Source organism: Microtus ochrogaster, chromosome 4 (genome assembly GCF_000317375.1).
Source record: "Microtus ochrogaster isolate Prairie Vole_2 chromosome 4, MicOch1.0, whole genome shotgun sequence".
In the NCBI taxonomy this organism is placed as follows: domain Eukaryota; kingdom Metazoa; phylum Chordata; class Mammalia; order Rodentia; family Cricetidae; genus Microtus; species Microtus ochrogaster.
Genome location: NC_022011.1, coordinates 16731455 through 16745332, shown reverse-complemented (window position 1 = coordinate 16745332; position 13878 = coordinate 16731455). Strand labels below are relative to the sequence as shown.

Genomic DNA, 13878 nt, shown 5'->3' with positions numbered 1-13878 from the left:
AAAAAAAAAAAAAAAAAACTATGCTATTTTGTATAAGAAACTTGACTGACCACCCTCTGATATTTGGTATCTGAGTATGTGGGTGGTGTTTTGATATCAACCCTTTGGAAAGACCACAAGACAACCATGTCAGAGAAGTTCTAAAAGCCAGGAGTGGTGGCACATGTGAATCCCAGAATTTGGGAGGTAAAAGAAAGAGGATCAGGACTTCAAGGTCACCCTTGGCTCCATCCTGAGTTTGAGGACAGTCTGGGGTATGAGACTATGTTCCAGAAACAATCACCCAAATCTAAACCAAAAAGAGAAACTAAAGTTTGTTTGCTGAAGCTTTCTAAATAGTAAAACAATAGTTCCCTTCAAAGTGATACCTTTTCACTCATGGATTCTTCAAATTTGTGGTTAAAAAGACATTTATACACTCTTCCTTCACCAGCTTGGGTCTGTAAGAGAAAACATACACATGATGATTACTATTAGCTAAGTAGTTACGCTATGATATACCCAGTCTTATACAGAACCTTTATTAAATACACTGATAATTAGAAAACTCAAGCGAGCCGGGCGGTGGTGGCGCACGCCTTTAATCCCAGCACTCGGGAGGCAGAGGCAGGCGGATCTCTGTGAGTTCGAGACCAGCCTGGTCTACAAGAGCTAGTTCCAGGACAGGCTCCAAAACCACAGAGAAACCCTGTCTCGAAAAAAAAAAAAAAAAGCTCAAGCGAGTCTCTTAAATTTGATACCAGAGTCAGTTAGACTTTATAGTCAGTGGCTCTGATAGTTAACACTGAAAATTCAAAACGGCATGTAGAAAGGGCGGACACAGAGGTCACTCAATCCTTTGCTGAGTCAGAAAAGACATCAGTGAAGTCTGTACAAAGCTTAGGGGTCTAACATGTGTAAGGGACTGCATTCAATTCTCTGCATAGGGAAAAGAAGGGAGGGGACTGGAAGTTGTCTCATGAAATCAGCAGGCCAAGCTCTAGCCAAGGATAAGGTTTTAAAGAATTACCTTAATTTTTTTATTTGTTTTGAGACAGTATATCTCTGTGCAACCCTAGCTGTCCTGAAAATCTATAGACCAGACTGGCTTCCAACTTACAAGATCTACCAGTCCCTGCCACCAAACCTGACTACTGTCTATTTTACTGAGAGCTGGGAATATAGCATGCGCCATCAACTCACTGTAGACAAAATAGGTTTTGAAGAACCGAAATTGTGCCCAGCACAGTGGCCCTTGTCTTTAATTCCAGCACTAGGATAGGAAGGCAGAGGACAAAGGTAGAGATAGATGGATCTCTGTGAGCTCAACATCAGCCTGGGCTATATAGTGACTTCTAGAACAGACGGGGCTATGTAGAGATGGCCTGTCTTAAAACAAAAACAAAACCCTGAAATTAAAAGGTAAAAGAAAGTAGAAAAATAATGTATTCAGACTGTCAGAAACAAACTGTTAGTTATATGTTGTTACATCTTCAAGACTGAGCACCCAACACTCTTTTTTGTACCTTGGGACCAATTCCATCTTCTACTTTAATGGCTTTCCTATGTGTGCCTGTTTGTGATGGTGTATTTCATTCTGGAATACAGTACTACAGATTTTTAAAAAAAAAAGAAAAACAGATTCATAGTGACTCACATTTTCACAAAAGCGCTCCCGATCATCTCGGCAAGCAAAATACAAATGACGGTCTAAATGAAAGTCATCCGAGGACAGCTCAGCCACCCGGAGGATGGCTTTCTTGCAGAGTTCAGAGACTTGAATCTTCGGCTCTTTTTCTTCTGCTTCTTTCACCAGGCCTTTTTCCAAACACGATACCACCTCACCTTGTGAATGTGCATCCTAAAATAGCAAGGATATTTTAAATCTTTCACCATACAGAGATCAAATAAACAGTTGCTCTTCAAAAAAAAGGGGGGGACAGGTGTGTGTAGAGGCTGGAGAGTTGGTTCAGCAGTTAAGAATCACATTCTGGTCTAGCAGAGGATCTGGATTCAGTTCCTACTACTTATGCTGGTAATTCACAATTGTCCCTAACTCCAGCTCCAGGAGATCCAAAGCTTCCTGGTCTCCATGGGTCTATCTCTCTTACACTCACACACGCACATTATAAATGGAAAACAGGATTCTTAGAAATTATTCTTAAGATTTTTTTTTCAAAAAGTTTTATTTATTTATATGTGTGTACCTGTATTTGCATATGTGTATGGGTCCCTGTGGAGGCCAGAAGAAGGCATCATGTCCCCTGGAGCTGGGGTTACAGATGCTTGAGAACTACCTAACAAAGTATTGGGAATTGAACTCTGATCTTCTGCAAGAGCAGAACTCTTAACAAGAGTCAACTCTCCAGCCCTGAAATCCTAGGAATTTTGGTATAGCTTAGCACTAATAATAAGGTCTTGAGTTCTTATATTTTTATGGTTGAAATGTCAGGAGCTCTTCCCTTCTATTAAAACAGTAGGCTTTAAAGTTTTTTATTTATTTATTTATTTAGTGTGTGTGTGTGTGTGTGTGTGTGTGTGTGTGTAGGGTCAGAAATTCTTAAAAAATGACATTGGGGCTGGAGAGATAGATAGCTCAGTGGTTAAGAGCACTGGTTCCTCTTCCAGAGATCCTGAGTTCAATTCCCAGCAACCACATGGTGGTTCACAACTGTCCTATAATGAGATATGGTTCCTTCTTCTGGCCTGCAGATATACATGCAGGCAGAATACTATATACATAATAAATAAATAAATAAAATCTTAAACACTTGGTGGGATGAGAAATGACACTCTCCCAAGTTTTCCTCTTATCTCCATGTGTGTCATCACACAGCAGGTCAGAGTGGGAAGAGACTGAGAGAGACACACACACACACACAGAGAAATAAATAATTAGAAGCCAGCACTGACATTACTGAGATTATAGGCATGTACCACCACACCTGGCTACTTTTTCAAAATAAAAGATATTTATTACTCTGAGTTCCTATCTGGTTCTGCCCTTTGGGTAACTGAATTACAAACAAATATTTGACAATGGTGACTATGTCTATGGCTGGGGTCAGTGGTAGAATGGTAGCCTAGTATACACAGTTCATGTATTCAATCCCAGCACTGGGATTGCGGTAACACTGTAAGAATTTCTGGGCATGCTGGGACAGGTCTATAATCTTAGCACTAACTTGGAGGTAGTGGCTGGAGGGTCAGGAGTCAAAGATAGCCTCAGCTATATAGTAAGCTTGAGGTCAGTCTAGCTAATGTGAAATTCTATCTGCTTAATAGCAAAAAAACAAAGAAAAGAGAAAGGAAGGAGGTGTACTGAGGATGTGGCATAGATGGCAGAGTATTTAGCCTGAAGCAGGTCACATTCAGCTACTTAGCAGATTCCATGCCAGCCTGTGCTACACAAAGACTTGTTTAAAAAAAGGGGGGGAGGGGGCTGCCAAGATAAGATGGCTTGGTGTTTAAGAACAATAGCTGCTTTTCCAGAGGACCAGAGTTCAGTTCCCAGTACCCACAAGGCAGCTCACAACTGTCTGTAACTCCAGTTCTAGGCAATCTGATCCTTTTACACCAATACACATAAAATAAAGTTAAAAAAGAAAAGAAAAAGAAAGCAGGAAAAGTGCTTGCTGTATCAGCACAGACACTGAGAGAAACAATTAATAAATGGACCCTCCTGAAACTGAAAAGCTCTGTAAAACAAAGGACGCAGTCAACAAGACAAAACAACAGCCAACAGAATGGGAAAAGATCTTCACTAACCCCACAACAGACAGAGTTCTGATCTCCAAAATATCCAAAGAACTCAAGAAATTGGTGGTCAAAAGAACAAACAATCCAATTTAAAAAACGGGGTACAGACCTAAACAGAGAACTCTCAACAGAGGAATCTAAAATGGCTGAAAGACACTTAAGGAAATGTTCAACATCCTTAGTCATCAGAGAAATGCAAATCAAGACAACTCTGAGATTCCATCTTATACCTATAAGAATGGCCAAGATCAAAAACACTGATGACAACTTATGCTGGAGAGGTTGTGGGGAAAAGGGAACACTTCTGCATTGCTGGTGGGAATGCAAGCTGGTACAACCCCTTTGGATGTCAGTGTGCCAATTTCTCAGGAAATTAGGAAACAACCTTCCTCAAGACCCAGTAATACCACTTTTGGGCACATAGCCAAAGGATGTTCAATCATGCCTCAAGGACATGTACTCAACTATGTTCATAGCAGCTTTGTTTGTCTTAGCCAGAACCGGGAAACAACATAAATGCGCCTTAACTGAGGAATGGATAAGGAAAATGTGGTACATTTATACAATGGAGTACTACACAGCAGAAAAAAATAAGGCAGCTTGAATTTTGTAGGCAAATGGATGGAGCTAGAAAACATTATTTTGAGTGAGGTAGCCCACACCCAGAAAGACAATTATCACATGTACTCACTCACAGGTGGTTTGTTTTTTTTTTTTGGTTTTTCGAGACAGGGTTTGGAGCCTGTCCTGGAACTCCCTTTGTAGACCAGGCTGGCCTCGAACTCACAGAGATCCGCCTGCCTCTGCCTCCCGAGTGCTGGGATTAAAGGCGTGCGCCACCACCGCCCAGCCACAGGTGGTTTTTAAACATAAAAGAAAACCAGTTTACAAACCACAATCTATGCTGGCCTTGAACTCAAGAGATCTGCTGGTCTCGACAACTCATGTGCTGGGATTAGAGGCATGCATCACCATGCTCAGCTAGATTTATTTAAGTGTATGGTGCTAGAGATTAAACCAAGGCCTCTGTGTAGAGGAGGGTTGGGGTGGATGGCACAGGTGCAAGTGAAGATCAGAGGATAACTCATGGGAGTCAGCTCTTTTCCTTCCTTCATGTGGACCTAGGAAACTGAACTCAGGTCATTAGACTGCAAATGTCTTTACCTTATGTGCCATTTACCAGACACCATCTTCTGCCCATTTTTTTAAAAAAAGATTTATTCTATTTTAAATTGTGTGTGTGTGTGTGTGTGTAGGTAGGTAGGTAGGTAGGTAGATAGGGAGCTATATATATATGAGTGCTAGTGCCTTCAGAGGCCAAGGGCATTAAATCTCCAGGAGCAGGAGTTAGATTTAGTTGTGAGCTGCCTGACATGGATGCTGAAAACCAAATACAAGTCCTCTGAAAGAGCAGTGAATGCTCTTAAAACTCAATAAATTTTTATTAGTTTTGCAATATTTTTATGTAATTATATATAAGAAAAAATCTGTCTGAAAAATACTGTCTTGATAAACATTTAAAAGTCTGATGGGTTTTTACCATTCTCTAGTTTTAAGTTTCCTGTGATTATTTCAGTGGACTGAAGGAAAAGACTATTTCAACTATTCAAGGTAACTGATTACTAAACTGATATATAACAAAAGTGCAGACGTCCGGACGCTGTAGCAAAGGTCCACGACTGAGCAGTTGTTAGCCATCCTACATGATGTGAATCATTTGTATTTTCACTTCTGGAGACCTGCCCTTTCATTCTGACATTTACTTAGAAAATTCCAAAGGTTTTGAAAATGTACCTTCTTTGTTCTAAAACTCATCTCGGGGGGGAAAAAAATCACTAAAGTTGAACATCATAACATTATTTTACATACTTATACAGAGGAAGGGTGAGGACAGATTAGCCATGAATCCTTTCTTCTCTGGGTCTTGGAGGTCAGTTTCAATGGCAGCAAATCTGAAGTTTGGCCCTAGAGGATTAAACATTCCCTGAGGTCCTAGAGGAAACTACATAGCAAGGAACATTTTTTTTTTTTGTCAATGAGGGAGGCTTATCACTGCCCCTAGAGCATCCTTCCTTAAACTACTTCTATTAGTTTTTTTTTAAAAATTATTTATTATATATACAGTGTTCTGCCTGCATGTCAGAAGAGGGCACCAGAACTCATTACAGATGGCTGTGAGCCACCATGTGGTTGCTGGGAATTGAACTCAGGACCTCTGGAAGAGCAGCCAGTGCTCTTAACCTCTGAGCCACCTCGCCAGCTCCTTCTATTAGGTATTTTGTTACAACCTACAAATGCCCTAAGTCAGTCTTGGATCATAGGAAGTGTCTGTACAAGTTCGTTCTTTATCACCTCAAGTCCAAGTTTTCTCCCATGTGAGAGAAGGTTTTCATTTACAAGTGCATAGGTTCACTGGAGAAGTAAATGTAGTAGATACCTTTTCACCAAGACGGATACTGCCACATTTCAAAATGTTGATATCATTTTTGCAGTCATCCATGAAGCCACAAATCAAACGGTAATCACTGAAAATGATAGCTGTCATTTTGGTAATGTACTGGTGACACTGATATTCAGTTATGTTGCCTCGGTGATCCACCAAGCAGGAAACCATGTAACCTTTACCAACTGGTTCTTCAGCACATTCTTTAATCTGTTAAAAAAAAAAAAGTAGCTACTTTACACATTTAAAATCAAGAAACCACATTCAAACCAAGAAACTTATTTTGTTATTGTTGTTGCTGGAGATAATATCTCAGTATATAGCCCTGGCTAGCCTAGGACTCTCTATACAGCAGGCTAGCCTTCAACTCAGAGATGCCACTTGCTTCTGCCTGAGTTCAGTCATTAAAAGCTCTTACATAAGAGACAAAAAGGAGGATGTTTAGAAATACATTGGTTTTAAGGAAAGATGATGTTATATCATGATATGGTAAAGACATAGAATTTGGTCCTCATTGACTCTCTTGCCCAAGCAAGGTCATAGAAACTGGGATTTCTCTTTCCTGATTCAGGACATAGAAGCCCTAACATTTCCTGTCTTTCAAAACTAGAAGATGGTTATTACCTTTTCTGAACTCTTGGACTATCCTGTCCTGGTACTGCTAGATCATGAGAACCCTCTTATTGCACGGGGTCATGCCAATACCACAGAATACTGTAGAGACCAAGAAGAATGCTGACAGGCCTGCCTGGATTTCCCCACCCACTTTAATATTAGATACACAATGAAGTCTCCATAAAAACTGAAAGAGCGGTGTTTAAAGTTTCTAGATAGCTAGACATGCTGATTCCTAGAGGGTGGGGCACTGGGAACGGGACATGGAACTTGAGGCTTTCGTGACTCCTTGGGGTGGGTGTTGAAGGACCCTTTCACAGGGTTTACCTAAGACCCATAATTCATAACAGTAGTAAAATTAAATTTTTTTTTTTTTGGTTCTTCGAGACAGGGTTTCTCTGTGGCTTTGGAGCCTGTCCTGGAACTAGCTCTGTAGACCAGGCTGGTCTCGAACTCACAGAGATTCGCCTGCCTCTGCCTCCCAAGTGCTGGGATTAAAGGCGTGCGCCACCATCGCCCGGCAGTAAAATTAAATTTGTGAAGTAGCAATGAAAATAATTTTATGGCTGGGGGTCAGCACATGAGGAACTGTATTAAAACAGTTGCAGCCTTAGAAAGACTGAGGACGGGGCTGGAGAGATGGCTCAGTGGTTAAGAGTACAGACTACTCTTCCACAGGACCAGGGTTCAATTCCCAACAACCACATGGCAGCTCACAACTGTCTGTAGCTCCAGCTCCAGGGGATCTGATGCCCTCACACAGACATATATGAAGGCAAAACATCAATGCACATAAAATAAAAATAAATTGTTTAAAAAAAAAAAAGACTGAGGACCAAGGATCTTTATCCTTTCAAATGCCACTTACACTGAGCCAGTAAATGTCTTTTCACCACTCAAATAAAGGAACTGTGGAAATCCTTTTATTTTCTTTAGACAGACTTTCTCTACAGAGCCCTGCCTGTCCTGAACCTCACTATGTAGACCAGGCTGGGTTCGAACTCAAGAGATCTACCTGCCTTTGCCTCCCAAAGGCTGGGATAAAAGGTGTGCACCACCATGCCTGGCTGAACCTCAATTTTTAACAGAGTCAGAGTAACTGGCTAAATCACCTGGAGACCATGTATTGTGGTAAATGCTTGTGATAACAGCATTTAGGAGTTGAGGAAGGATTCAATTTTTTTTTCTTTCTGAGTCTCATACTTTAGTTAGAAATCTCTGTCTTTCTGAATTCTAATATAAATTTAAAAAAGCCATCTGTGGCAGTGCATGTCTTGGATCCCGGCACTCTGGCAGCATAGGAAGGTGGATCTCAGAGTTTTACATACTGAGTTCCAGGTCACACTGTGAGATCCCATCTCAAAACAAAACATCTATATATTGACATATAATTTCATTAATTGTTTTTCTCTTTATACTCAATTTATACTTATATAAACAATAATTATAATTTACCTTCTAAACACTAATGCCTATTATCTGATATATGTGCTCAACACACCCAAACTACACACATAGCCAAATCATTTAGGAAGGTTTATAGGTCTCTGGAAAAATCTATTCTGATAGTCTCAGCAGCTATCCTGTGTATCTGAGAAATAACAAAAATCTGATTTCAGGGCTGGAGATATGGCTCAGAGGTTAAAAGCACTGATTGCTCTTCTGGAGGTCCTGAGTTCAATTCCCAGCAACCACATGGTGGCTCACAACCATCTGTAGTGAGATCTGGTGCCCTCTTCTGGCCTGCGGGCATACATGGAGGCTGAACACTGTGTACATAATAAATAAATAAATCTTTAAAAAAAAACCTGATTTCATTGTACTGTTTCAGTGGGTAGTCACAAAAAGAAGTCTAGTTAAATATCCTTCTTGTATCACAACCAAGGCAGATGAGAACTCCAAGAAAAGTAAAGCAATTGAGTCATTTTCTTAATAAGGAGGTTGGTCAACAGATTCTACTTTGTCTTACAAATCACAATAGTCACAAAAATTATTTCCACTTTACCTCTGATATAGTTGACTTGCAAACCTCTCTGGCCACAGATTCAAACTTGGGATCAGTAGTCAGGTTCAGCTTGTAATTCCACAACAACTGGGTTGAAGACAAAAAAAAAAAAAACAGAATAAAACAAAAATTCTCTGGTTATTTGTCATCAACGATTATTATAAATTACAAGACTAATTATACAGCCATATAAAGCATATTTACATTTCCAGTAACACACATTCATTCAGATAAAAAAACCACAAAATATATACAAACATAATTAAAGCAGCATCCACCATTTAGATGTTCTTTTTTCGTTCCTCCTAAATGACATGTTTTTACAACTATGAACTAAAATTATGTAGTACATAGGCTAGAGAAATGGCTCAGTGGTTAAAATATGTACTGCTTAGCCAGGTGGTAATGGCATATGGATTTAATCCCAGCACTCAGGTCGGTAGATGCAGGCAGATCTCTGTGAGTTCAAAGCCAGTCTGGTCTACAGAGTGAGTTCCAGAGCTACAGAGAAACCCTGTCTAGAAAAACCAAACAAACAAACAAGTATATACTGCTTATGCAGAAAACTAGAGTTTCAGTTTGCGGAACCAAGGTTCTGAGGTGCCTAACTGTAACTCTAGCTCCAGGGCATCTGACAGTCTTTTCTGACCTCCATGGATAAGGCACCTAAGTGCACAAACCCACACACAGACACAATTAAAAGTAAAACAAAAAAATATTCTAAATTGTGTGATATCAAAAAAAACCCAAAAAACTAGCTGGGCAGTAGTGACATATGCCTTTACTCTCAGCACTTGGGAGGCAGAGGCAAATGGATTTTTGAGAGTTCAAGGCCAGCCTGAGAGTGAGTTCCAGGACACTGAGGGCTACACAGAGAAATTCTGTTTTGAAAACACAAAAACAGTAACAACAAAACACCAAACCAAAATTAAACAAAAATCCACCAAGTGCTAGAAATACAAGAGTGAGCTAGCAATCCTGGTTTTTAGATGTCTGTTTTTATTAGTGAAACAACCCCCATACTGATCCTCTGTGTGTGATGTTTTGTTATGTTTAGAGAAAATATCTACTTCCAAAAAGTTTGCCCCAAATGTTCAGATGTGGTGGAGTTTGTCTGAGAATTCACAGAACAGTGCTTTCCACAGATCAATATTAAGGATAGTTGCTCGGACTCTAGTTCAGAAATATCTGTCTTTATTCCCTGAAAACACTTGATTGACCCTTTGTTATATGGTTGTTTGGTTTTGATTTTTAAATTATTTATTTAATGTATTCAGGAGTTTAACTACCACCCTGGCAATCTGTCTCCTTTGAAGGTGTTACAGTATAATAAATATGGCTTTGTTTTGTTTGGAGTCAGGGTTTCTCTGTGTAGCCTTGGTTGTTCTGGAACTCACTATGTAAACCAGGCTGGCCTCTACCTCAGAGATCTCCCTGTCTCTGCCTCCAAAGGTATGCACTATTGCACTTGGCTCACAGTAGTTATCTTGATGAAAGAACTTTTAAAAAAAAAAAAAAAAGCTGTCACCCAGCTGGCAGTGGTGCAGGCCTTTAATCCCAGCACTCGGGATTTCAAGGCCAGCCAGGCTGGTCTACTGAGCTTCCAAAACAGGCTTCAATGCTACAGAGAAACCTTGTCTCGAAAATCAAAAAACCAGCAATAGCCAAAACCAAAATAAAACAACAAAAAAAAAAAAAAAAGAAAGAAAAGCAATATCCTGTTAATTTGATAAACAGAACACAAATTCTTTTTATATGGCAATTGTAATAAGGATGACCATGAGCCACACCTTATGGTTTCTACAACAAACTAGTATTTATAAAATGTCTTAAACAATGCAACAAGGCTTATCATCCTTTTAAAACCAATAGAATCAGAGAAAATATAAAGCTTCTAGAAAAAGATGAAAAAGCATCCTAAAATTGGTCATCATATTTATAAAGCACATATGGTAAGCTACTGAAAATTTATACTTACATGATTGCAGTCTGAAGAAATTTCATTCTCAGGCTAGAAGAAAAAAAAAGGAGAAAGATGTTTTAAAACATCACAGAAATAAAGTCAGAATCTGATACTTAATCAAGGAGTACCCTGGAGCTGACACTCCTTCCAGATCCCTGAGGACAATGCAGCAGGCTTGCACACGAGGAACAACCCCTTCTCTATCTACAGTGCAATGTGGAAACAGGAAGGCACACCCAATGCTATAAAGCAACAGCACCAGAAGGATTCTTTTTTTATATGACATTTTCTAATTTTGAATGTTAAAGAGGAGTGAGTGGGCTGGACAAAAGAATGAACAGGGTCAAGCACTTAGTCTTGGTGGCAACATTTTCTCAGGTAGGCTCTGTTTGCTAGAGGCAAGCAGAGGCACGATTCCTTTAAGAGAAGGCTTCCTGACTCAGCATTAGCAGCAAAAACTGCTGCTCCTTTAAGAGACAGCTTCCTGGAATATCAGAATGAGACTGTGTGTGAGAGCTGTGTCTTCCCATTTTATAATCCTATCGAGGACTGGGATTTAAGAAGTGTACCACTAGGATTAAAGGTGCATTTCATTGTGGATACTGGGATTAAAGGTGTGTGTTAACCATTAACTGGTCTGTAAGGCTGACTGGGGGGGAGGGACTGTTTTACTTTCAGATCTTCAAACTTTTCTTATTAAAATACAAATGACAAATGACATGCCACTACACTTTACTTTGTTCCCATGCTCCCTACACTGAAAGTATTCTTTCTTGTTTCTAACACAGAGAGCCAAACAAGGACAGGGGCTGGAGAGATGGCTCAGTGGTTAAGAGCACTGCCTGCTCTTCCAAAGGTCTTGAGTTCAATTCCCGGCAACCACATGGTGGCTCACAACCATCTGTAATGAGGCCTGGTGTCCTCTTCTGGCCCGTAAGCATACACACAGACAGAATATTGTATACATAATAAATAAATATTTTTTAAAAAACGGGCAGCACAGTGGTGGTGTATACCTTTAATCCCAGCACTTGGGAGTCAGAGGCAGGCAAATCTTTCTGAGTTTGAGGCCAGCCTGATTTATATAGTGAATTTCAGACTGGTCAGAATTACATATCGAAATCCTATGTCAACATATAAACAAAAGCTGTAAATGTGCTTGGGAGGTTTGGTTTGTTGATAAGCTCAATTTTAGGCTTAAAAGCCATCCCACCATAAAGACAAACAAGGTTCATTCCTGTTTATAATTAAACCTGTTTTTCAAGGATTGGGCTGTGCCCCCACCTGTAACCTTAACTACAAGTGGTTCTGTACTGCCTGTTTTAAGAAGCAGCAATGGTTCTTGCCTTAGTTTCAGGAGGTTGTTGTAATGACCACCTTGCAACCATGTGTTTCAGGAGGTTGCCATGACCAACTTGCTATGCTTATGTTCTGCTCCTGTAACCCTGCCAACTTGCCCACCAAATCCCCCATCTGGAAACCCCCTACTCCTGAACTACAAAAACCTTTATGTAACTTCTCCACATTCCGTGCTGATCCCTTGCACTTTACTTTTTAGGAAGAGACAGCATGTGTACATGACTAAAAAATTCTTGTTTTAACTAATTTGGCCATGATTTGGGTCAGTGGTCTTTCTTCTTGAATCTGTGGAATTAACATTGTATTCTAGTACTCCTGGTTCCCCTGGGAAAGTGTGTCCAGGCTGCTGGTAGCATGGAAAAGACACATGAAACAGATCTGAATCTAACCCACTAGCTAGAGCAAAGCCTAACCAAATAGGCTGCACAACCTTGCACAAGAAAACAAATATCCCTATAAGGAAATGATAAACAAAATCTTCAAACCTTTAACTGGTAAGAGCCAAACCACTGATAACCAGACTAGTGTATTTTCATGAAGGCATGACAATAACCAGACACAGAACTGCTACTTTAGAAGCCAGTGCTTGATTTTTTTTTGATATTGTCTTTTACACACATACACACACACACACACACACCCCACACACGCACGCACGCACACACGCACACAGAAGTTAGGGCACAACCTGTGAGATCCGGTTCTCTTTTGACCTTGTGGATTCAAATTCAAGTACTTGGGCTTGTCAGCAGGTGTGCTTGTCTGCTAATCTAATCCATCTTGAAAGACTTTGAGGCACCTTAGCACTACTGCACCCCCCTTCCTGGGAACCAGGACCCTGGCAACCAACCACGCACGGGAGCTTTGAGTACTTTCCATCCCCATTGTAGTCTTTCTTCAATAGACCCGGACCCTGGAATTGGGGTGAGACGACGTGCAGGTGTTCCTCCTTGTAACCATCATAACATTGATCAAGTAGAGTTAGCTGACCATTGTATGAACTAGTCAAAATAGTTGACAAATGATTTTTGGGCTTTCCCTTTGATTCTGTAATACCCCCTCCCTGATTTTGTGGTTTTTTCCTTTAAAAGAGCTTGTAATAGACAAAGCAGGCGTCCTTCTCCTCTCGATGCTGAGGGACCTCTGCCGTGGCAGAATAAAAATTCCTCTTGCTATTGCATCAACCGTGCTGTGAGTGTCTCTTGGGGTGACCTCCTCCTTGGTGAAGCTTTAGGGCCCAACATTCTCACCCCCACAACTCCTACTACCTTGATTTGCAACTAAACATAAACTTGTCTTACATTTTCTTGCTAGATTTTGTTTCTCTAGATTATGATACAAGCTTTGAAGATTCATGGGACATTATGGCTATAAAGGATTTATAAATATAATCACAAATGGTTAATTTTGGAAACTTTGAAATGTCTTTAGAATAAAAGACCAGAGAAGTGGCTAAGAGAAACACATCACTATCATGAAAAATATAAGATATAAAACAATGTTTTCACAATTTTGTGAACAGAGGCATATCACTGCCGATGAAAATTTAAGAAATGGTAGGAGAAACTTGTTCCGACATTTGGTAAGGAATTAAAAGGCATGTTGGCTCGTGCCTTTAATCCCAGCGTTGGAGGGGGGAGGGAGGATATGAACTACAAACCAAAAATTTCAAACAAAAACAGATGTGGGGCCGGGCGGTGGTGGCGCACGCCTTTAATCCCAGCACTCGGGAGGCAGAGGCAGGCGGATCTCTGT

The 13878-nt window shown here is 40.3% G+C and overlaps 1 protein-coding gene across 1 annotated transcript in view; it reads right to left on the bottom strand.

The window, feature by feature from the left end:
• Positions 1 to 13878, bottom strand: part of Glg1 (golgi glycoprotein 1) — a 92123-nt gene that overhangs the window by 42148 nt on the left and 36097 nt on the right. The window contains exons 2-6 of the mRNA XM_005345660.3: positions 10780 to 10812; positions 8802 to 8888; positions 6176 to 6391; positions 1637 to 1840; positions 369 to 440 (exon numbers count right to left, since the gene is read on the bottom strand). Coding sequence (XP_005345717.1) covers positions 369 to 440; positions 1637 to 1840; positions 6176 to 6391; positions 8802 to 8888; positions 10780 to 10812 — 612 coding nt within the window. The remainder of the gene's footprint in view (positions 1 to 368; positions 441 to 1636; positions 1841 to 6175; positions 6392 to 8801; positions 8889 to 10779; positions 10813 to 13878) is intronic.